Here is a 26481-nt window from a genome sequence, read left to right as displayed (position 1 = left end):
ACTTGGCACAGTGAGGCTATACATGAATTCTTCCATGCAGTTTTGGGTTGTCAGGTTCAGGAGAGATTTAGAAGAAACAGCAGAGGATCCAGCAAACAACTAACTGCTCAGATGGACAGAGTACATGGCCTGGGAGTAGAAGCTGAAGGAGTCAGGTTTGTTCTGTTTGACAAAGGAGTTCCAGGAAAAATCCATCAGCAGCCTACAACCACTTGAACAAATCAAAGATTAGAGAGCTAAACTTCTTGCAGTAGTTGCAGATGATATAAAAAGGACCAATGGTCACAAGTCATAGCTTGGGAATTTTAAATTGGGTAATGGGAAAAAAATTCTGCACTTAGAGGGGAATGAAGCCTTGGAACACGTTACTCACAGCAGTTGCGACATCTCCATCCTTGTAGGTTTTTAACTCATCCAAACCCACTGCTGACCTGATCTGGTGCTACCAACAGTCAGACTTTGAATGGGAATGGGGGAAACAGGATCAAGAGATCCCTTTACAGTCTCTATGATTCCACTTAGCTACTCTGCACTCCACCACCAGGGTTTTAATCTTGTCATCGTAACACATCGGTGTTTTTCTTACTGTCCTGTATCTGCTGGCCATCACTTCCTACTGCAATTACAGTAAACAACTTCTCCTGCTAAGAGCAACAACATTCTTGAGATTTACCTGGGTTTTAATAAGTTAGCAACTTAATCTTTGGTACACTGCAAAGTATTAGTTTTGCCACAACATACCCTAATATTTAAAACACTAGCTTGATGTGACATAAAAATAACCACTTAGAATTCTATTTAATTCAGAAATACTATATATTTATGAAGGTCTTGATTAGCAGTCCCTCTGGATGACAACCAAAGAATCATTACCATTCTTACTAAAAGACATGGAGAACAGGAGGGTTCCTTTAGAAATAACTTTTTTTTATGTAAACTTTAAGAGTTTGCTTTATAACTTGCTTCAGATATTGTTGTTTTAAAGAACATACCCAAGAGTTAAATTCCCTAAATCACATCCTGTCTCAAGACTCATGACAAGCTGCTTTCAAACAAACATTTCACATGCATAAGAGAATTTTAGCACTCTCATAGAAGACAAAACGGCGATGCAATTTTGGGGAGAGGCCTGAAAAGCCACAATGAAGTCTGGAAAAAACAACTGTAAAAAACCCCAGTGTGATACATCAGCTATCGAGCCCAAGAGCAAGGATATAAAAAGATTACTGCATACTCATTACACTTGTTTTTCTAGAGCTAACATGACACAAGACACTTCTCCAGTAACAAGAAGGGAAAACTTTTCTCTAGCCACATCAAGTTAGTTACAAAAAAACCCAATTCAGATCTCATTTTTACTCCACGTGAAATAAAAAATACTATGGAGAGGAAAGAATAATTATAAAGATGTGGGGTTTGCACCTTCAATAAAGATGTGGTGACTCTGCACCTTCAATAAATCTAACATTTGTTTTGTTAGGAATTAGAAAATACTTAAACCCCAGAACAGTAAGCACAACAGTTTCAGTTCACTGACTTGAAAAAACATTCTTTTATGCTACACAGCCCTAAAATAAATACTTAAAAGGAACTAAGAATATGCCACTATATCTTGGTTTTAATTTTCCTTCAGATAGAAGTGCTAAAATAAACATTCTTACTAGTTTACGTTGCTGTGTTTTTATGAGGTTAATAACTGAACTGTCGATCAAGCCCTGTGTAAATACAGTAGTTAAATACCTTCTGCTTTAGAAGCACTTTTATTTAGGGGAGAGCTAGCCAAGATTTCCAAAGGACTGCATGGTCTGGTTTGCTTTGATCTCTTTTAAGTACAAATTTCTTTATACCTCTTGTTTTGCTATTTATTATATTCTTTGTGTAACCAGGTATGGAAAGAGCACCTGTGTAGAAGAAATACTTCAGGAAAAGTGTGACTGAGAGGAAAAATTATGCAACACACAGTGCACTAAAATAACCTGTGAAGTGCTTTTCCAAGAGCACTTTTGTTGCTAAACCAGCAAAAGAAATAAGCATATGATGGGCTCAGAATAAAAATAGGGGAATGTCACTTAAACCCAACATCACAGATTCAACTTGGTACTTAAAACATTAGTAAAAACTCAACCTTGATATACATTCACAAATATGTCTGTATATACACATGTATATACAGCTATATAGAAATCACAGTTTAAAAGCAAATGCATTTTACACATAATATATAACTAACCTTTTAAGAAGGTTGAATTGTGTACAAGCATGAGTGCACAGATGTATGAATACATATACATAAAAGACATGTATGTATGCTTAGAAAATCTCCAAGAACTCTGCTCAACCACTGCCTGTAAGTGTCATCTGTAACATCTTGCCACAAATTTAGCATCGTGAGTTTTACCTACAAACAACCTCCACTCTTGCTCTCCAGGAGCATTCTGTGAAAATTAAGTGCTTTTTACTTAGCATGGTGAAGTTAATGCATAAAGGATGTGTACATTATGCATGGAACAAGACAGACTAATTATACCAGTGTGTATTAATGAAAACTTTTATTACTAAATTATCTACTCGTATGATTAGGTTTACAGAAATTTTTGTTCCACTGAATGCATTTAACTCAGTAGAAACAAACACTGACATTATGCCCTTAATTTATTTAAAACAAATGAACAGACTGAAGTTACCTCAGGCCAGCACACATATTTTTAAGATGTTTCATTCTGGATAAACTTTCATTGAGGTCACTTTAGCATATTCGTCTTTCTATTTTCTGGCTCTGACTTAAGACAGCATGTTATGAAGATCCTCCCTGTTCAGAAGAGCAGAGATACATATTTGCACACCAGTGCTTTAAGTGTGAATTTCAGTCCTATTTACACAGATTGATGTTCTTCTGACTCTGTATATATAAAATAAAATCTTCAAACAGCTCTGTAGATTTTGGGTATCTCAGAGATACACACATCGTGTACCTAAAATCAGCAGAAATCATATAGACAGTGAGCATCCTCTACACCAAAAGAGAACAGTCCATATTTTCTGCTACAGGGGATTTTAAACAGTTTTAGATTAGACTTGCAAAACAGAATATTTGTAGTAGAAACACAGAGGGAAGCAGACTTCTTTAGGATCTTTTGAGTCTGTTTCTGCACAAAACTTTCATAAAATTCACCCTCAATTTACAAATTAATAGCACTTTATCATCATTATTCCTACTATACAGGCACTTAGAAATAGGAAGTGAGTTCAGAATTGTTTCAACAAGTATATTGTTATTGAACTATTAATCAGTACAAGCCATAATGGTTATCTGAGTCAGACTGAACTTTTGCATATTTTCTTGAGACAGTTTTGAGATTAAGTCTTCTAAATCTGTCAAAGTCAATAAAAAATGATCCAGAGCATTAAGAACAAAAAAATTGAGCAAAATAGAAGTAGCCTATTTTTGGCAGGCAGAAGGAGGAGGGATTTCTTTTTAACAAAAAACAACCCCCTCACAAAACAAGGTACTGCACCAAATCATTAATAACTACTTCACAAGCATTCACGAGAACAAGTAAGGTGGCACAGAGGGAACAGGCTGCAAAACGTGGCACAGAAGCAGCTAGAGGGAAAGGACCAGGGGCATTCAAATGGCTCAGTGATCTCATGAAACCTCACTGTCACCAACACTTCAACTGAAAAGCTGCAATAGAACAAAGTTGCCAGAGAAAATCCACAAGGGATTTAATTGCTAACGAGATCCAAGATAAATCAATCCCAACCCTTCCCTCCACAGCATGTGGTCCAAGAGGTACAGAGCTCAGAGGCCAGTCTTGTGAATCAAGTCTTAAGTCGCTTCCCTGCTGGAGCCAGCACAAGGAGCTCAGCTCTGCTGCCTCACCCACTGCTCTTCTTGCAGATCCATCACTGCAGTCAGCATCCTCTCACACATAGCCATAACCTCAACTGGCTCCCAGGACTTCTACCAGCAGTGTGTCTCCAAGTCAACAGTGGGCATTTGCAGGCTAGAGTCAATCTGAGCATCACCTCTAGAGAAACTCTCTCCTAAGGGCTATCTGACTTTACAGCACTGATGTGCCATTACAGCTTGACCATGTTAGTACCACCAAAGTTGCTTTCAGCTTATCCCAAAATAGTACTGGCCACTTCCCTGTGGGCAGCACAGACCCATCACAGAAGTCCTACCAGGGACCAGCAAGATGCACTGCAAATGGCTAATAAAGTTGCTGTTAAGACTGAATAAACATCATTGACATAAGACAGATTTTTTGGCTGTTAACTTAGAAATATCAAAAGTGTTAGCCTGACAGATGTGGGACATGCAACAGGAATCATGTGCTTAGGATGTATTTTATGTACTTTAAGCTACAATCCTAGAGAGTGGCTTAGTGAAAAGGTAGCACTTCCAGACCCATTTAATGTAGGTATAATATTACGAAAAGAGGATTGCATTAGAACGTTCCATTTGCAGCATCTTATGCTAAGCCTTCACTGTAAAATGTAGGCTTAAAAATCTTAGTATTCATACAAAACCTTAATGTTAAAAGGGAAAAGTCCATGGCAATTTAGGAGGGAAAAAAAAAAACAACTCAGTGTCTTTAGAAGTTAATTCGGTTTTACTCAGTGACTTTAAAGAGCACAAGCAACCACTTACTGAGAAGTGCTGAACACTCAACCTGCAGTAACAACAGAGCAAGCAGAGGGCAGCCGTGCATGCTGACTGCCCCACAGCCAACAGTGCATCTTGAGAACCTCTTCATACCTACAGAGTTTTCATCTTACAATTAGAAAGGTAAGAATTTCCAAGTGCCTGAAGTTACTGACGACTATCAATGAAAACAAAGACTTAAAGCAGCACTATATAGATGGTAATTAAAGTTGTTCCTTTCTCACTCGTACTCAATTTCACACAGAAAATGCGTGTTGACAGCAAAGTATTTATATGCATAATAATGTATATAATCCAGACTGGTGATCTGTACCCCTCTGCTATACACACTCAGAGAAGCATGATGTGACTGGCTGAGCTAATACAAATACCCACAACGTCATGGGCTTGGAGAAGGGGCAGTAATTTTCTCTACAGTGTGCTGAGATGTACCCAGGCATAGCAAACCCCCTGGAACCAAATATAAATGAGCTAATTGCTAATTTCCAACCCTTCCTCACTGCAGGACTTTGGATTTATATGGCTATAATTTCATTCCAAGTCTTGTAGATTTGAAATTATCACAACGTTTCAGAAATTTCAGAAAATTATATTCCCAAATCAAGTACACTAAATCCACTACCCCCTACCAGGTAAGTGTTAACAGGACCATTTTTAAAATGTCAATTACATGGAATCCAAAGTATCATTTAGCCAAACACACACACACACACACAAATACATACACACTTAGAGCAGCCTTAAGTTTGATACAGTCTTTCTCAGAAAGAGAGAACCAAGAGAAAATTTATTTCTAATTTTGTTTTCACTAGAAAGCTCAACCTGCACAGTTGCATGAACCACTGTAAACAGTCTTCACACAAGGTCTATCTCCACTGCATGCAAGAGCTAATCACAACTATAATTCTTCAAGTACTTTGTTTTCCAATTCATTATTTCCTTGCCCACGCTAACATTAAAGAGACACATCAATATTTCATGAAAACAGGATATAAGAATAAAGTCTAGACTCAGCCCTGAGTTCTGCTCAAGAAATACCTCTCTCACTGCCTCAGCTCTTCACTCCCCAGTTGTGCCAACACAACTATCGATGCAAAGATCTTGCCTCATCTTGCATCTTATCGATGCAGAGGAGCCCCACCAGCACCTGAACCAGTGGGAACCATGATGTGTGGCTGGGAATTTCTTCAACCCATCTTCTCAACCTGCAGGCTACCTTTTCAGAGAACAGACCTTCTCTACTTTAACCCAGTATTTGCCTTGTCCTCAGCAGAAGACAGACAGCTCTGGCTGACCTTCCTAATGGCCCTTCAGCAATCACAAAGCCCAGCTCCACATGCCTTCTTGCCTCTGCCCTCCAGCAGGGATGTCCACTGCAGATGTAACTCTATCAGGGTTCTGCATCTCTGTGGTCTCTTTGTCACAGAGTGAGGGGCCCTTTCACACAGTTCTACTGCAAACATTCAGAATGGCACAGTAAAGTAGAAGTAAAAAAAGAAGAAATAAAAAACAAAACCCCAACCCCATTATTCTTTTCCAGATGACTGGAAAGAAAACAAACAAACAAAAAACAAACCCAAATTAAATCAGTTTCCTGACCAGACATAGGTTATCTATAGTTCATTTAGTCATTCAATCACAACTTATCAAGATCACTATGTGAGGGACCACCACTGTGCTGTCACTACATAAACACACCAGCTGCGTGGCAATTACAATGCACAAAACTGACACACATAAGGAACGGAACAGAACAGACAACCTAAAACCAGCAAGAGACACAACAGACCTATCATTTTTGCATAAAGGATACTATATGTGAATTTTTCATGGAGATAAGAGAAGGGAAATGTTAACACAAAGTATGTTGAAGTAACACTGCAGTGGAGTGAAGTTGCCAGGGCTGTTCCAAGAAAGAATCACAGAATCACACTTCCTTTTGGAAGCCTACACAACCTCTCCCCTGGCCTAGCTGTAACAGTCTCATAGGAACTACAACAGAAAGTCCATCATTTTCCAGACAGATGCCCATAATAGCCCAGCAATAAGGTTACTCCCCACTGGCACAGAAGAGACAAATTTAATCCCTTAATCTATAATCAGGCAAACCAGAAATTTATGCAAAATCCTAATGGTGGCATCAGAGAGCTGCTCTCTTGTCTCTGTCCATTGACAGACTGCTCTTGAATGCCAACAGAATATCCTGCAGGCAGCAGAACAAGCAGCCCAAACCCAGGTGACTTCCACACAAGCCCCTGCCTGTAGATGCAAGCTGCTAAAAGTGCTTTTGAAGCAAACTGCCAGATTTGGAAGTGGGGAAAACATAAAGTTGCTTTTTTAAAATATATTAATTGTGTTGCAGCAAGATGCTGAACAAAACAAGCGTAGAGGTCCAGAAGAGAAGTGCTCAAGTGCAGTTGCGGCCCAGGAAGGTGGCTACAGGGAGCTGTGCAGCAACGGTGACACCTCGTGGTGCCAAACCTCTGAAACACTGACCTCTTCCCAAACAGCCGACCTTCAAACCCACCGCAGGGTTCAGGGGAAGCCGACTGCACACAAAGTAGCTGAACAACCTCTACGTGTTTCTCCTCCTAAAGCCGGATCTCCTGTAGGGTTAGGAGTTGGAAACATGAAATCAAATCTCTGCCTCTCTTTCCATACCTCCTGTCTCTCACTAAGCTGTCTTTAGAAGTGTTTTCCCATTCCCCACTTTCTGGTATTGACAGCTACAGGTGGGAAACAGTGGAAGTGACTGTGTACAATGTTTAATGGAGAACTGCTCAATCAACGGAGGAAGAAAAGGGAGCCAGACCAGCTTTAACATCTTCTGGTCAAAATGATTCCAAAGAAATTATTGTAAACAAAAAGCTTCAGAGAAGCAAGCCGACAGTGCCAGTGACATAAAAATTAACATTTTTTTAATTCATTCAATTGAAATGTATAGAAGTTTACTTTCCTTCATTCTGTTATCTCCCACCCCCAACAGGTGCTCAAATGCATTACTTTCTGCAACTTCCAGCTCAGTATATTCTCTGATTCTGTGATTCACAAACAGAAATCTCAAATTACATCTCTCATCACACAGAAGCCACTTTGTCATCCCGCTGCAGAGGGTAGCGTGAAGATTCCCCTTAGGATGCCAGCTTACAAAAGCTGAGATAAATCTCCCTTTCAGTAAATGCTCAGTATCTCAATTAAGGAAATCAAACAACCCAACATTAAATGTTACAAAAACAAAGTGAGAAAGCAAGAAACACTTTTTATTGCTCTGCTTGGGTTTCTGGGGTTGCGGGAGTGGACTCCAGGTTTGGGAAAGAAGTGATTTGGGTTTACAACAAAGCAGGGATAATTTTATGGAGTAGGGGAGATGACATTTCAGATTGTTTTGGGGGAAGATTTCTTCTCCAAGGGAAATCTCTCTCCAGTCTTTCACCTTTATTTCTTCCTCACACACAGAGTAACTAATTTTTCAATTAACACCTGAAATTTTATCTATCTATAATCTGAAAGATGAGAGACCAGTACCATGCCAGGACATTTAGTTTCTCATGATGTGCATGAAAATTATACTAGATACACAGATCATCACTAAGGAACCAGGAACCACTGTATAATGACTAAAAGAGAGTGGAATTTTTGAAGGCAAATTTTAACAATTGCCTTTCAGAAACTGCACACCTTGCCCATGATTTGAAAATCCTTTAGGAATTTCTGGAATGGTTACCATAACAGCCATAGCGTGACCACCCCATGCCCCTGCAGACTCACTCAGGAGTGTTTTTTAATGAGTACATTCTGCATCTGGGGTTATTTTCACATTCCTACTGGAGAAGGAGCTGCAGTTAGAGAGCACAGGGTACAGGCGTGCTTCATTTGCTGCAGAAGCTAAGGGAAGGGGCTGAAGGCCAAAGAAAACATAGGGGTGCTTATGCACTAACTGGAGGGTGCAGAGCAACAGGAATCTGCAGGACTGGGGAGTTTCACGAGTAAGAGAACTGGCTTTACATAAAGTGAAATACTAGAGAATCTGGAGCAGAACTACAGAGTTCAAGGGCAGAATCCCTTGGAAGAGAAGCAGCTTTGCAAGCTGCAATTTTTGGAGCTTGCAAGAAAGAGACAGGAGAGAGGATCAGGATGTTCTAATACAAGAAAACTAAAGGGAAAATTACCTCCACGCTTGCCCAAGCTGTAAAGGAGCACACATGTGACCATTGCCCCTTTCCTCCTTCACTCCCACCCCTTCGCTGTCAAGAGCAATAGGACTAGCTTGTGACTACAAGACAGATTGGGCATTTGGAAGAGCCGCTGGCACCAAAACCTTTTAGCAACATTCCCCTACTGCAAAATTGCCTGAGTACAAATTAACTCTCAGTGCTTAACAGCAGATATTTTTGATCCCACTGCTTATTTCTTGGCAGTGCAGCCTAAGCAAAGCTCGATATATTTGTAACATCACGATTCAAATATATCCACAGATATATTTGAGCAAGCAGCATTTTCAAATTATTGCCAGTCATGCTTTGCAAAGTTACAATTGGTACCAAGTGAAGCTTACCTATTTTTTTTTGAATTTTCATCTTTTCCTCTCTTAACCCCAAAAATTCTTGTAATCAGAGCACTAAAAAGAAGCGTAGACGAATTTCTTACCTGAAGGAAAAAGAACAGTATGTTTTAGAAATCCCTTTGAAATGGGCTAATTATTTTAAAACTACAGCCACTAATGTAGTTGAAAAGAGGAGCAGCTGGGTGAAGGACAGAGCATGTCAATTTATGAGGAGCAGCTGAGGGACATGGGATTATTTAGTCTGGAGTAAAGGAGGCTGAGGGGATACCTCATCTCCCTCTATGACTACCTAAAAAGGTAGCTGTAAGTGAGGTGGGGGGTGGTCTCTTCTCCCTGGTACCTAGTGACAGGACAAGTGGAAACAGCCTGAAGTTGTGTCAGGGGAAAGTTTAGGTTGGATATTAGGAAAAATTGATTTACTGAAAGGGTTGTCAGATATTGGAACAGGCTGCCCAGGGAGGTGGTTGAGTCACCATCCCTGGAGTTGTTTAAAACAAAAGCAGATGTTGTACTTGGTGGCATGGTCTAGTGTTGGACCTAGTAGGGCTGGAAAGATGGTTGGACTCAATCTCAAAGGTCTTTTCCAACCAAAACCATTCTGTGATTCTGTAACTGTTGAGAGGTCTGCACAGGGACACAATTCATTTATAGTGTCTTTCCTATTAATCAAGATGGCACTAACAGACAGTTCAGAGTTTTTTGGGATGTCCATCGTTAATATAAGGGATACATCCAGAGCTCTAGTGGCTCAAAGCATTCACTCTTATCCATGGCAGATCATTAGATGTTCTAACTAGATATGCCATATGGAATACCACCTTTCACTGCAAAGCAAAGTAACAGTGAAAATGAAAGTCAATGCACTCCCTACTGGCTAGGTGCACTGACTCCAAATTTAACAGCCAGCTGCATTTTTATCTATTAGATACCCTACCCTTTGTCCCTACTGTTTGTCAATACCAGCACTCCATAGTACAGAAAAAGTGAAACAAAACTGTGCCTTTTTTGCAGGTCTACATTACTCTTCATTGTACCTTACAACATTACACCACGTAACATTCCAGAAATGGTGGCACTGCTGTTTATAAACATGACCAAAGCTGCACTGAACAGCACTCTCTCCTGTCACGTTAGAGAAGCAAAATTAAGAATTAACTTACTGCCCAGACAGATGACATAAAGCCTAGAATTGCTGCTTGTATTCCATCTGCAACATAAGGCATGATGTTTTCACCTAAATGTGTATCCCTAAATAGTGCTCGAAGGATATTTAAAGCATGAACCTGTGGGGTAAAAGAAATATGAGAAAAATATATATTCATTGGAAAATACCTTGAATTTAATATATGCTTAATTACAGCAATGAACATGTGAAACAAAAATAATCCACCTGCACCTTTACACCAGTTCATTTCCATATTAAAACCAAGAATACCACTATTAAAACATATATTAAAACAGTGCAGCAGTAAACACTGTTAAAAACAATTAGAGTTTAAAAATACATCTCTCTAACAAGTCCAGCCCAGGCACTTGCAAGCAGAGGCCAGCATTCTTTTTTCCTTAGCTTATCATGGCTGTAAAAATAACTTTTAAAGTTTAGAATCATCTTTTCCAACATTCTTGACGTGCTGTAGATACCGTGAGAAAAAATAAACTACAACTCACAGTAGGATGGGGTTTTAAGCTAAAACTGACAGCCAGGCTTGCTTCACCATATGGAGCATTTTCTGATGCTTCTGCACTCTCTGTAGGGGAAGGTGGTAATCTGCATCGCTTCACAGGCTTTGACAAGGCTACATAAATTTATACCAGCAGATGACCTGGCAGAGCCATTAGACATACTTATATCTATTGTCAACAAAATTATGGCTTGGTCTGACAAACAGAAAGTTTAGGTATTTGATAACAATGTTTTGAAGAGAAAGATCTTGACATAACGTGTATGCATTATGAAAGTTTTAGAAGTTACCAAGGATGCAGAAAATCTCTTTTCATATGGTATTTCATGGCATACAGTCTGAAACTCAGTTATTTACTCTAACTGTAACAAATGGTTGCTTGATCGTTTCCTTGCAAAGAGGCAATTACTCTTCTGATTTAGAAATATACTACAGGCAACAGACTGTTCACAAATTCAAAATTAGTATGACTATATTTGCTGTACTAGAAAAAACCTTATAAAGTTATGTCCAATTCAATTGTTAGTGTCATATGCACTTTGAAATTCTAGCAATTTTATAACCTCTGCACATGTAAACACGCTTTAAAAAAATCTAGCTACTGATAATGAAAACAAGTTACCCTTCTTAGAAAGACACACAAATCTCCTTAACTGTTAGAAGTAATACAAATACCTTTATGACATTTGCCTTCTGATGAGAGGCTGTATTTTACCTGTGGAATTACACTTGATGATTCATTTGAAGGTGCAGCCAAAGATATCAATTCTTCCATTGTCATTTTCAGCAAATCTGTTTTGCCTTTCTTTGGTTCTGAAGCTAACAAAGCCTAAAAAAATTTTAAAAAAATTTAAAAGAGAAGAAAGAATCTGGTATTTCTAGCCATTTTTCTTTATTATCAGTTCTGTTTCACATTACTGTATTTACCAGACTTCAGCTTAGCTTCTTGACCATACAAAAAGACTAAAGAAACACAAGCTCCAGTTTTTCAAAACGTAAGCTTCAGTTTTAAGTCTCAGTTTTGTTCAAAGCTTCTTAGCATTCAGTATTTCAGCAAGAAAAATTTGCTCATTCACTACCCATATACGTAAGAAAGTTTGCTTGTATATCTTGAATATAACAGAAAATAGTTTGACACACACAACAATCGTAATATTTGTTACAGCGGAAGTATCTGCCGTATTATTAAATTCAAAAAAGGTTCATACAAGGCAGTGTAAGTATTTATACCATATATATTTAAGATGACATGGGCTGACCAAAGAATAAATCCTGGTTTGCAAAGCAGGACAAAACATGCAGCACATTTTTAAAAGGAAACAAGAGACACATCCATCTCCAAATAGCAGTTCAATGGATACGACATCCAGTTGAGATGAAAATACTCTTATAGTCATCTCGAGTTCAGGACTTGAGCTAAAACAGTCTCTGTCCATTTAATTTGTCCAACTTAGTGCAAATGGATAATCATAAATCACTTAATTTCTAATAAAAATAGCTATTATCCATTTGTGTTTTGGAGCCCAGAGTCTGTTCTGCATCAGTTCAAACAAGATATTTAATAGTACTTTACATCACACATAAGAACTACCAAATGGGGCAACTGCAAGCCAAATGAAGAGGTTAGACAGAAACCCAGAAGTAGTCGCTGTCAGTGACCTTTAACGATGGGAGAAACAGAGGGAAGAGAACAAAAAAAAACCAGTATTCATGAGGAATAAAATAGAAGGGAATAAGCTGAAGATTAAAATTTCATGCCCTAAAAATGTTAAAGTTGTAACTACTATTTGCCCAATTTCCTTACCCACTAATTGGAGTTGTGCCTTTGCACAACTAGGTAATAAAATTTCTATTTTTAATAGGTCATTTAAAGGCCTCATAACCTTAAAAAGTTACACGTTATCATTAAAACAGATGTGTTTTAGTAAAACAAGAATAAATGTCAGGAAGCAGATGGCAAAGTGACCACACTGAGTCTCAATTTTATGCATTAATAAAATAAGCTTATAGTACCATTAGAATATGCATTACAACTTGCATTTTTATTGTCTAAATACAGCACACTATTTAAGTCTTAATTCGTTTTACCAAGGACTACAGGTATCACAGAACTGTAGGGGTTGGAAGGGACCTCCAGAGATCATGGAGTACAACCACCCCTCCCTAGGACATATCACACAGATAGGTGTCCGATGGGTCTTGAATATCTCCAGAGATGAAGACTCCACAACCCACCTGGGCAGCCTGTTCCAGGGCTCTGTCACCCTCACTGTGAAACAGTTCTGCATATTGGTGTGGAACTTCCTGTGCTCCAACTTGCAGCCATTGCCCCTTGTCCTGTCTCCACAGACCACTGAAAAGAGGCTGGTCATTTCCTGGTGTGTCCCACACTTGAGGTCTTTATAAACATCAGTAAGATCCCCTCTCAGCCTTCTTTTCTTAAGGCTGAACAGCCTCTCCTCGTAGGGGAGATGGTCTAGGCCGTTAATCATCTTCATCGCCCTCTCCAAGAGGGGACTCTTTCCAGGAGATCCCTGTCATTTTTATACCAGGGAGCCCAGAACTGGACACAATACTCCAGGTGGGGCCTGACCAGGGCAGAGTAGATAAGGAGGATCACCTCCTTTGACTTGCTGTCATGCTCCTTTTGATGCCCCCCCAGTATATTCAGAGCTACTGCCAAACAACACTAACACCTCTCTTTACAACAAAATTACAATTAGAAAAAAAGAGTATTTCAGACTAATGAGAAGGTCAGGAATGCACACTGGGATGAACGACCATACTAACTTCATACGCTTCCAGAGGATCTCTTCAAAAGAGGCACCTCACCTGTTTATCTCAAGAGCTATGGCACAGCGTAAGCCCTGCCATACAGACTCAGTAACGTAGGCCAACTGCAGACTACACACATATATGGTTTTTACAGTGGGACACCACTGTGTCTGAGTCCCTACATGACACAGTGTAACTTTTTACATGAAAAGTTGATTCAGACATCTTTGTTTTTTCACATTCTCAAGATCAACACCAGCTAACGCCCACTACGAGTGGGGAAACCAGAAGACATGAAATCACCGAATTTATTTTGCAGACAATTCAGATATGAGAAGGGAAAGATCTTCACTGAAATCGAAAAGGAAAAACATCTCCAAAAACAATGCCCTACTTATCTCTGCCGCCCAGCACACACGCATCTCGCAAAGCCAGGAGCAGGCTGTGACTGACATAAGAGGGGTCAGACAGAAGCAAGCTGCCTCAACTTTCTCAGGGCTAACTTGGAGTGGAAAACAAACAAGATGAATTACTCTGGCAGGGAGAGCTTGCTCCCAGCAGTCCCTCAGATTCTTGGAACATGCTTGAGACTATACTTCAGCGAGTGGAGAAAGTTACAAATCCTGTAGTTAATCTTGGACTCCTGTCTTTGAAAACTGGTTGAAAATTAAACCGATGGATGTTAATTTAGGGGAAAAGAACCATGGCCACTGTCAGGAACAAAGGAATGGAAACGACTTTGTATAATCTGCAGGACAGATTCTGCACTGACTAGCCCAAGGATGCTGATGTCCTGCTTGCCTGCTACTACAAGGCACTTGGTAGGAAGTGGCACTTCGAGCAGAGACAAACTGCTGTCAGCCAGCCCATCAGCCATCAGTTCTGAACTTGGCAAAAGCTGGATGCATGGAGCTGATGGTAACATGGGGAAGAGAAAGACTGTGAGAGCATGGCCCCACTCACATGGATGTAAGTCTTCAGTAGCCTACTCAATCATCTCACTTGAAACTGTCAGTCAACACCAGTTAGTGTGACTCCAGTACTCGATCCTGCTTCATTACTGCTGAGTGGACTGCCCAAGTTCTTTGTAGTATTTGAGGCAGCTATTTTACAGCTCTGTGACACCCTGTCCATATTTTACCACTCCCTCACTTCACATGGAAGCAGCACAGAGGTACGGTGTTAACAGAGCGGTACTTAACCTGTGAATTAATTTATGAATTTGCCAGGGGTACTACACTGGCACATAGAGCCTAAGCTCAATCTTTTGAAATGCTGTTTGAATTTGCCTCAAGCCAAAAATCTGGAGACTCAGCAGAAATGCAGCACTAAACAGCAGCAAACATGGTTTAAGTACACGTGACTTCTTGGTTGCACAAAGGCAATCGAAGTCTGTATAAGAACAACTAACTGTCTGACCAAGAGGCTGAAGTAAGAAAAATAAATATGTAAGTATTCACCAGGAAGGACATTAAAAAACCCCCACCAAGTCAGACGTAGAAGCTTTAGTTGGTACCTGTATGTAGAATGGAATCCCCGCACTGCGTCTGGTCGCGCACAGCGTAGACGAAGGGTCACAGGATTTGATCTCTCCCAGCACGCTGCGTAGCCACCGCTCTGGCATCGTGCGCAGGCTCTCACTGTGGCACCTGCGCGGAACACATGCAGAAGGAAACAGGAGAGAAGCAGAGAAAGCCACTGGTGACCTAATGAAGTAGTTCTCACTCTATGTGAGCATCTCCAGCCACATACATAGATTATTTTTAATGAAGACAGAAATTTAAAAAATGAATTGCACTTTATTCCAATGTCAGTACAAATTTTGTTAACCCTACTTCTTAGGTGCCACTGGGAAAAAATGATTAACTGGAAAGAAAACAGGATTCTGTACTTCAGCAGTGCAACGGTTCCCTTCTGCCAAGGAAGATAATAGATACACACTTAACAGTCACTGTGTGCAAAGTGACACTTCACAAATCCCTATCTTTGTGGTCACACTCTAGCTGATGTGTGACCCTTACATTAACTAACGTATACAATTATGTTTATAACCACACAAAACAAAACTGAAGCTCCTCCAAGTTAAGTACATGTTATGTACATACCCCTGCAAACCTCGGAGCAGTATGAAAAATTAAATCCAAGACATAATGCTCTTTTTAAAATAATGCATCAGTTAAACTTTGCCCAAAGTACCTGAACTGCTCTCCTATCATCAAATACTTCTCCTCTGTAGTTATAAAACTCCACGTTGCCTGAAAGTAAAGGATTTCCAAGGACAAGGAGAACTCAAGTCTACTTCACTTGCTGGTGCTGGTCAGTTAACGAAGTTTACCATATTCGGTGTGCAACCCCAGCTCATTCATCTTATGTCCAAGTTCCAAAACGATCATTCTTTGTTACAAAAATTTCTATTAATGGGATGTTGTTACTAGATCCTGTCACACTGTTTTTGACACGTGATTCAGAGTAGAAGAAAGAATTAGCCACTGTGGGCAATACAATTGCAATTATCTCAACCATGCAGGACTTGTCTTACCTTAAAATATAACCTGTAATTAAATACATGATTTAAGTAGTGAGAACTTACAGTAAGACTGCAATCAAGTTTTCTACCTAGGTGACTGAAATAAAGAATTTAAAAGAAAAGCTAAAAGGTAGCAGGTACTGATATGAAAACCAAAATCTAATGGAAGGTCTACATCTACTCTCTCCTCCTATACCCTCCCTTTATTAAAGCAAGAATTTAAGGCAGACTAAAAACCTGATACTTAGCAACAAATGAGGCTCTAACAAAACCCTCCTTTTCTTACTGTACAAAATAAACACAAAATTGGTAAAACAGAAAACAAGAGGTCACAGAAAGTACCAGACAGGTCAGCAGAAGACACATCAGACATCTTACTCTTCAGTAATTCCCTTAGGATTTCCACCATAGGTTTCCTCAACTGCTGACAGATCATTCTCCCCATTTTTAAGGGCAGCACCTTTTCAAACACAGCAGCCACCACATGAACCATCAGTCCAGAACACATGAGAAACATGGCTTCACAACAGGTATGTCACTACAACCGCAGCATAAAAGAAAGGTACTTCCTGCCCCAAGCCCATAATAGAAGGAATTAAAGAAATATGGAAACTAACGGCATGTTCTTTCTTTGGCTTTTCTTTTTCTGTTGCTGATAATTAGCTTCCCCTGCTTATTTTCAAAACATGTTCCTCTGCTCATTTTTGGGCACATAAGAAGGATGCATTTCTAGGGTTGAGACCACACAAAACCTTGTGGATCTCCCCCTGTGCGTCTCTGCAGGTAGATTTTACTTCACAGTGCTCTTCATCGATGTCAACACGTACTGCAAAAGCTACTACTACTGACTGTGTCTGCGGCTGGTCTAAGCAGAATGTAAATGTCTTATTTTAGACATGCAAAGAGCAGTGTGCATCTCTCTCCAGTATGTTATCTTAGGATTAAAACAAACATCCCACAAGACACATTCACATCTGCTGCAGTACAGAAGAACACTCAGTAAAGCATTAAGGAAATATTTAAAAGTTCCTACATCGCATACTCAATATTTTATTCTTAAGTAAACCGAGGGGCTTTTCCCCCTTCCCATAACAGTAGAAAGAAGAGAAATACACTGAAATCCAATAAACTTCAATCTCCCTTAAAACTCTATTACTTTGATCTTGCCACAAGTAATTCTACCTTGCCCAGTCACCCACCAAGGTACCTTTTCTTAAAAAAGTGAAAAAATTATTGCTTTCAAGTCAGAAACATTAGAGAGTATTGACTTTGCAATGGAGATGACTACTCCCTTAAATTTGGCAACTTCATCCTTATGGTCTGGCAAGAAGAATGTTGTCTTAAGAAGCAGGTGGCCCTACATTTTAAGAATAATGAAACTTTACAATGTAAAAACAGTGGTCTCCAGCTCAAATGTCATTTTCCAGAATAAATTAGTAATTATTTTTACCAGATCAAACAAATAGCGCTACTAATTAAAATATAACCCAGTACCTTTATGCACAAATTACTGAAACTGCAGTACAGTAAGTGCTTTTCCACGAATTTCTGTCTGTCTGCTGGTTCTAACAATTGCACACACGCCCAAAACCTTCTCTGTGGTCAGTATCCACGAGTACAAAGAGCCTGGCAACCCAAGTCTCTCTAAATCACGCGACTGGATTTTCTCCTATCCAAAATTAATGGTGTGTTAAGCACAAAGGGTCGATTTTGGATTTGGCCTTCCTGGATGTCAGCAGTTTGTGGTGTAAACTTCACGCAGCCAAAAGCATTTTCTACATGGCTACATGCAGAATTTAGTGTTTCCAAGCACTGGAATCACTCCCTATCTGGGGAAAAGGGTTTTGTTTCACCATCTTTTCTTTCCTAACAGAGCTTTTTCACATAAGTAATGTGATTCCTAGTCTTTATAAAGCAAGTCTCCACATTGCCCCCAAGACAATACCATTTCCATTCTCGCTTTCACCAAGCAGAAAAAGAAATGGGGGAAAAATATGAACAGAGCAGTACCTTATTGTATCTTGTGCTTTATTACACAGTGCACTTCCCAACCCTGGGGGCATCACAGTGCATAAGAACAGATTTCTCCCCATGGTTCCGTAAGTGTTTGTAGTTTCTCAGGGACTATGACAGCAAAATATTTTTTAAAAAAAACCCTAAACATTACTTATTTTGTTAGTATAAGCATTGTTTATTTTGAAACTATGGTTTTCTGAAGGTGTAAGTACAACAAAGGCAACATTACACTGCTAGAAGGAATATGAACAGGAAGAAGTTAGAATGGTAACTGGCATACTTAGAGCAGACTCAGCAATTTACATCCAAATGTCAAGACAGAGATAAAATTTCAATGGGTTCATAAGAAATCTCTGTGGAGGGAAGATTTTTCCTTTCACCACTAACTCAGGTCTGAAAACCACTGCTCTGACTAGAAAGAAGTCTTCTCTTGTTCTTACAGGTATTTAAGGGTTGTATATCTCCATGCGAATGTCTGGCTATAAAAGCAAAGGACCATGTTCAAATAGAGTCTTTCACAAAAGCATGGGAAAGGGACATGGCACAGTCTTAGTGACAGATAATTCACTGGGTCTTAGAGAAAGAGTGAATTAAAGTGTCAAAGATACTTCTGCGGATCTTGAGTTCAGTTCTGGTCAACAAGTTATCATACTGAAGCTATAAATTACTGTAAACTGTCCCAAACAAAGACTTTCTCCTCTCATATTGGTGGTTGCAATAGTAAATGAATACAGATTCTGGTACAAATGGTTCAAGAGTGTCCATGAGCCAGGCAGCTATAGAGAGAGGTAGGCCTGCAGCCTGAGCTGCCGGAAAGTAAATTGAAAGACTCTGGAATGCTCAGCATTCATAGGGAGACTGCATTTGCCCAGAGACTCAACTCATCTGTTTTGAGGAAGAGTCCTCAGATCTTCCTCATATCCCAGAATGACAAAACCAGAGTCATTTGCTGTTCTGGTATCAGTCTCCTTTCTCCTACATTACAAGTATTAGCCTGGAGACCTGTATTTCTCAGCAAGTATCTTCTTCTATTGAAATGAGTATTTCCACAGAGCTGCCCTCCAGTTCATGTGAATTGGCTTTTCCCAAAGAACACTTTGTCTACTTGAAACACCTCAACTTAAAAACTACTGAGCAGCATGCATCATCAAAAAATTGTTTTGGCAAATGGTTAATTCATAAAAGGAAAATTACTTAAATAAGCAGGTTTCTGTTCAGGGGTTTCTGATGATGCATACATACTGCTTAATGTTTTAACAACTTCCAGAGAAGTTCTCTTGCACTTGGCTCTTCATTTTACAACAGACTGTAAAAGCTGCTCTCAGGTGGACTGTGCTCCATTAAACACAATGGCAGAACAAACGAATCAGGACCTCCTCTGAGGTCTGGGTAGACTGGCTCAATTCTGTTTGTCTCAGCCTTTAAAAGAAATTTTAAAAATTAAAATCAAAAGACAAGCCGCAAATCTGCCACGTACAACGTCCGCTGTAAACTGACAGCACCTTTGATATGTTTTCCAGTATTTCCTGTGTCTTAGCCTTTTCTACAAAGTTTATTCTAGACAGTCCTGCACATTGGCTGAGATCAGACTAATGGGACTTTACGTGTTTGGATCACCTCCTTTCTGCCCTCAAAAAGACCAGTGTTTTCTCTTTTTAAACAGTATTACTCTGATGGACACTCTCTTCACTCTGATGGGAGCAATAAATCCTTTGAAACCAGACTGCACAACTTAACCATGGATTTTTTTTAATTTTTTAACTAACACATGTTCATATTCACATCCAAGCTACCTAGGGATAACATCCATCAATATTCAGCAACTGTTTCTACACATTCTATACTGTTAACAGATTACTTCATTTGGAATACTACATTTTGCTGCCTGACATGAAAATACTAGCTATTGGTGCAACATGTTTTCATTTGCCACTGTATGTTTCTAAAGATGACCAGAGCCTTAATTTCTTGCTGTTTTGATACCTAAACTTATTTCTGCCTTGCAAAAAGTTTCACATATAAAACTAATTTTAGATAATGATACAGAGAATCTTCAGTTACATCAGAGGTCTAAAAGAAAAGCAGTTAACAGAATGAAGGTTTTGCTGCTGTATTTAAAAACCACCACCACTATCACAAGTGCAACAGCCTATTCAGGAGACTGAATGACATGCTCAAGTATCTATCAACAGCCGCCAGCAGAACAATGCTTTGTATTTGACTTGGAAAAAATGAAAAGTACAAGTCTGCTCTGTAGCCTGTTGCAATTAGGTTCACTAATTGTGTGACAATGTAACCACTTCTCTACAAAGCTGTTCAGACAAGTGGGAACACCTCAACTGTTGCCCATGATGACATGTTTCCAGTCACTCATCTTTTGAGCTTTTTCTCACTCACTGTAGGAGCTGCTCTCTCAACACTCAAGGCACTGAAAACAGAAAAGATCCAGCCCAGCAGGGAAATTGTTAAGAAGCCAGCACAAAGAGTGTCTGAGACATCACCTTTAAACTTCCTGAAACAAGTTTTCATAGTATAGAAAAAGAACACAACGTTTACATAAATGTACAGAATGTATTAGATAGGCCAAAAGATAAGAAAGAACAGTATTACACATCAGTGTCTTGGTTTCCTTTTTACATAAGTAATCAAGTGTACAGTAAGGCTGTGTGAGCTCTCAAACTACTCAGACCAGTTTAAAATGCCTCAGCTTTCTAGCACATAAAAAAAAACAATGTGCCTTCTACAGCTATATCGCTGACAGAACCATGGCTTTCAGCTTAACATCTCCTGGCAGACAGAATGAAGGTCATCATGGATTCAATACCAGTTTCCATACCAATGCTGGTACCCATACCCAGCTATCCCACTGACATCCTGTACCAGAGACCAAACCCCTCGGTTACGTTGGAAAAACTGAGGGGGACACACAGTGAACCTGGTCAGGCTACTGGTCTGTAATAAAACCACTAAAACTGTTTCCATCACCACAGTTATTTTTACTTTAAAAAACACAACCGAATAAACCACTGAAAGAACCCCAAACAAACAAACCGTTCTCCCCTTCCTTCTTCTCCACCCCCTGAAATAAATAAGACACAGATCAGTGCCTCAAATTGGCCCACTGGGGGCAAAAGGGGAACACTGGTTATTTAGCATGGCTTTGGTGTGAAAATACACACACTTCCAATTGAAAATTTGAATGCTAGTTCCAAAGACTAGATTACAAAAAAGCCCCCAACAAACAATGGGAAATCCCCCCCCCCCAACCCCACAAATTCAGTAGAGATTTTCATTTGGCTCATTAAAAGCTGGATATGATATAATCAGTATATATCACAAAGAAACATTACCAACACTTGAAATGGGTAACTAAGCATGTAACGGAAATTCCAACACTGTTGCCCAGACCTCAGGGCAATTCTGCTCATTCAGTTCTAGGAAAATACAAAAAGTTACAAGGGGAAAGAAAGAAAAAAAAAAAAAAAAAAAAAGATTGCACTGCCAGGTAGTCTTCCAAATGTCAGAATTCACAACTCAGTGACAAGTAATAAAAGTTTCCAGGAAAACATCCTGGCCGAAAACAAAAAGTCTGGCATTCATTTTTTCATAAAGGGCCAGGGGAACTGGGGAGGGAGAGCAGGGGGAAAGAATTCTGCACTCCTGCCTTTTCCCAAGAGTTTTTGAGAGCTGTTCAATAAACTAATACATGAGAATGGAGAAAAATGCAGCAAGTGTTAAATGTCTGTATCTTCTTTAAAGCCCTGATCACCATCTCTAACCGTAAGTAACACAGTCCTAGACATAGATGTCACATAACACATGTCATAATCAGGCCTGCACCAAACTTAAATAAAATCCACATGAAATCAAGGATCTGCTTACACAGCAGGTTTCAGGATCAATGCCACAGTCTTCTAGAATTATTAAGAACATAAGTTGCCTATCTTATACCTGGAAAGCATTCCTGTAAGTTGCACAAAGCCAGCGTATGCCAATTCAAATGCACCCCTGTGCCTTGACTGCAGCAGATGATGTTTGAAGTAATCCCCAATATTTTTAACCTAAAAAAGAAAACAAGAGAAAAAAAAATAAAAAAGGAAAGCTGCTTGATATTATGTATAGACAAATCATTTACGTGTGCCAGAAACTTCTACAATTAAAAGCAGAAAATCCTTCCCTTGGTTGAAAAGGCCACCGGCAAAGGCATAAGTCCTCACATTGAAAAAAAGCACTTACTTTAAGGATAATAAATACCACACTCATTTTTTTCAGGTTAAAGGGATAGTGCTCTGTTGTGAAAAAAAGGCCAAAAAAATAAAGGACAAAATTAATTATTTGTCCAAGAGGAACACACTCGGATTTTAAAACAACCCTGATTTTCAGAGGAAACAAGCTTAGAATCCTTCCTGTCTGCATTGACTCTTACCTAAAATCCCAATGAAAATATCTACCAAATCATAACAGCAGAAACAAACATCACAAAGATACCCAGAAAGATAAGAAATACAAACATCAATAAAATTCTACCAAAGAGAAACAAACCTACCTTAGCTATTTTTAAGGTTCTAAGATTCTGCATAATCGCCTTTGACTATTAGAAACATTTTTAAAATAAAAAAGGCATTGTATAGATGTAGCAATGAAAGCTAAATATATAAAAAAAAGCTGAAAAAGCCAAACGTAACTAAATTTTTACTGATAGTTACTTTCTGGGGCTCTCCCAGCATATCAAGTTTTTAAAGCTGTTTAAAAAACCCACACAATCTCATTCTACAAAAAGAGGGTTTTTTAATTCTTTCTCTAATTCTAAGCTTGCAAGGTTTAAATCAAACTTCCAATATAATTTAAAACACACAGCACATGCTCATTCTGTTATGTAAAATTCTCTTTAAGAGTACTTCCTTACTCAGCAAAATGTTTAAGTTTTTGTATATATCCAAGTATAAACTCGTGACAAGCCTCTTATACAATTCTGCTTATTTTGTTACTTATAAAATAACATACTTTAAGATGTCAGAGAAGTTAATGTCATATCTAGCTGCATATGGTTTTCCACCCTACTGTTCGGTAATTAAGCAATTGGTGTTACCCAAACGATGAGACTGCAATAATTAGAAAAAATCCACCAACCCTGGATATGAGGTCCCCTTATTATTTCTTGCAGCTAAAGCCCAACTAATACAAAACAAACAGTAATTGCAGATATTTGATCTGTAACAATTACTTCTGAGGGGATTTTAAGCTAATTTACCTACCTACAAGATTTGGCTTTCTAGCCCAAAAGGAGGAGTAGGTGCTTTTTTTTTCCCCCCATAAGGAACTGACCCACTCTCCAGGTGTGTAAACAGAACCAAACCAAGAAAACCACGCACAGCAAAGTCAAATTACTCTCCTGTTCCACCACCCCTCCTACATTGTAAGAATAATTCATATGGATTATTTTTCAGGGGGAAGTCACAAAACTTTCCACTTTCCTGCCTGTATTTCTGAGCCTTTTGCAACAGCCACATTGACTAGAACCTTACTTCAAACTCGTGTTTCCACTCACAGGCTAGAGTCTGAAGAACAAACACTGCCTAACTCAGTTCTTGCAAATGACATAGCACCAGTCTTCAGCAAGCATAAGCATGGAATCTTATCTGATAGCATCAGGCCACCCACAAGTGTCCAGCACTTCGTATGTCAGGATGAAGAACAAGTCAAGGAATTTAGTACAACATCACAAAGACCCACAGCAACTGTAAGAAAAGGTGACCCAACCAACTTTGCACAGAAAATAACACACTAGTATTTGATACTTTATATTAAAAATACAGCGTGTTCATCTTGGTCAAAAACCCAGATTAGTTTTATTAATGCAATAATCAATAATTGGCAGGGCTATGTCGCTGCCGAGACCAAGAATCTCAGCATTCAAGATACAAATTCTGTACAAGAGATTCCGCAAGTTGGCACATTTGTGCCTCCATATCTTATTTTCTTGGCAATAAGATACCACTGAAGTAGGGTCCTACAATCATTATGAAAGGATGGTTTTAAACCCATGAAGGGCTGCAAAAGCATCTCACTGTTGGAAACAGCTAGGAACCAGTGATCTATTGCCAACACTACTGAACTCCAGAGGTGACAGACTGATTACGTTAAGAACTGGGAAGAGGGTGGTTTTTGAAGGGTTTGAGGTTTTTGTTTGTTTTTATTTGTTCCTTGAAGAGAAGAAACTCCAAGGCAGCAACAGGAGTCACACTCTTCTACCAGTTGTGTAAGCAACAAGGTTGGTTGTCAGCACTTAAAAGTCTTCTGTGTATTTCAGTATCCCGCAACAAGGGTTCAGATCAGCTCACTCTGACTCTTGGGTTAACCCAAGCAGAACCCCTGGCATGGGGACTATACCAAGACTTTACTTTTGCTGCCTGTTTCTTTTCACTTTGGTACACAGCTCAGGGAAGCTTATCTCCTCAAATAGTCCTAAAACTTCACAGGCAAGATAAATGGGAGTTTGAAGAAGAGCGCAAAGCTCCTCCAGGCTTGGAGCATTGCCTTATGATTTGCAGGTCCTAGGACAAAATCAACACACAATCTTCATTAGGTATCATTTTGTTGATTGAGTGGTGATTAACCAGGACACGATACCATCTGTATTGATTGCCTTAACAGGCGCTGCTTTGGACCTGCAGTTTCTGTACTTTAAAGGTCAGATGGAGAGGTAAAATACGTGTGTAGAGAGATTTCCCCAGACACACTAGGCACTTCCTCTGTCTATTTTTAAAAGCAAAGCAGCCACGGCAAAATAGGCTAGGCTTTGAAGGCTGCCAATTCAAATGCTGTATTTTGAGACTCCTCTATACACACGTCTCCACACCAAGCTGCCGAAAATGTTCTAGTCAGTGCACACAGTGGCATTCAAATGCCATGCAAAGTGCAAATCTGACATTGTCCCAACTTCTACTTTAAAAAAAAAACAACCCAAAACTACCACCACCAAAAAACCAAGAGCTGCTCATGCCTAATTCTCCTACATAGGCACATACCACAACAGACAGCATTAACAGCTACAAAGAGGAATCACAAATCAGTGCCACAAGCAGCTGGCGCTCACCACTGCCTATTAAGCAGCACTATTGTGCCACTTCTTAATGCAGACCAGCACAGAGGACGCTGGCTTCTCATCTGCATGCTTAATTAAAAAAGAGGACAAAAAATAATCAAAAGACAATGTGCAAATAAACTGTGTCCGTAACACTGAGCCCATAAGGTACAATTTCACCCAGTCACCAACGTAATGATGAAACAAGATACAAATAAGAAAAGGTGTGCAACAGGATGACATAAAAATGGCCAAGTGGCGCTACCAGATTTTTCTCTAGAATTATTTATCCCTGACTCAATGCAGTATGATCAAGGTTTCTCTCCAGTTTTCTCCCTCTCTGTATTCTTCAATCTCCTTTAATACTTAATGAATAAAGAAAAAGATGGCACCTTTACAGGAAAGTCTACATGCATTAGATATCGAAATCCAATTCTCTAATTCCTCAGGACTGAGAAGTCTTTAATAAAAGCCTGAAGCTACCACAGTTCTGGTATTGACATTTCTAGTCACTTATGGTGAAACCCCCCTCTTTTTTATGTATAATAGTGTAATTACAATTACAAAAAGTAATGAGAAAATGCCCTCTCTTTTTCCTATAATATTTGTTAAACATTCAACCAAATTGTATTTCCTCATGTATTTGCTTACATGAGGAAGCCTAAGCAACCAGGCTTGGTTGCTGAAAACCAGGGTGTCAAACTGACTTAGCATTCTTCAAATTAAAACGCAGACATCATGTTTTACAGGAAGGCATCAGAAGCACAAAGAATCTCGACAGGCATCTATAGGAAAAGAAGATATGCTGCTTAACACCACCGCATTTCTGAAATGCTAAATAAAGACTGAGATGCTACAGTTAGAGATGACTCATGCTAAAATACCGATTCCTTTTTGACTTGGAGCAGACTAAGGAACACAATGGTGGAAGCACATATCTGTTCTCTCATCTACCCACCCCAAACTTCTGCAGCAATGCAAGCACAGCTGTTAAACAGAGGAAAACGTGAAGACTAGAGACAATGCAAGAATAAAGAGACTAACACCATTTCCATGGTATCACAACATTAGATAACATAAGAAAAAAGTCATACGTTACACTACTATTTATTTTATGACAGAAAGTGCTAGCACCTAGAGAAAAATGAAATAAATATTTTC

General features: G+C 39.3%; 1 protein-coding gene across 1 annotated transcript in view; it reads right to left on the bottom strand.

The window, feature by feature from the left end:
* The window catches only part of THADA (THADA armadillo repeat containing), a gene marked incomplete at its 5' end in the record, with an annotated part of 160269 nt that overhangs the window by 113974 nt on the left and 19814 nt on the right, over positions 1-26481 (bottom strand). The window contains 5 exons of the mRNA XM_084260975.1: positions 9228-9319; positions 10397-10519; positions 11634-11747; positions 15210-15342; positions 22188-22297. Coding sequence (XP_084117101.1) covers positions 9228-9319; positions 10397-10519; positions 11634-11747; positions 15210-15342; positions 22188-22297 — 572 coding nt within the window. The remainder of the gene's footprint in view (positions 1-9227; positions 9320-10396; positions 10520-11633; positions 11748-15209; positions 15343-22187; positions 22298-26481) is intronic.

The sequence above is a fragment of the Gallinula chloropus genome, assembly GCF_964237585.1.
Source record: "Gallinula chloropus genome assembly, chromosome: 3".
Taxonomy (NCBI): Eukaryota; Metazoa; Chordata; class Aves; order Gruiformes; family Rallidae; genus Gallinula; species Gallinula chloropus.
This window is presented reverse-complemented; position numbering and strand designations above follow the sequence as displayed.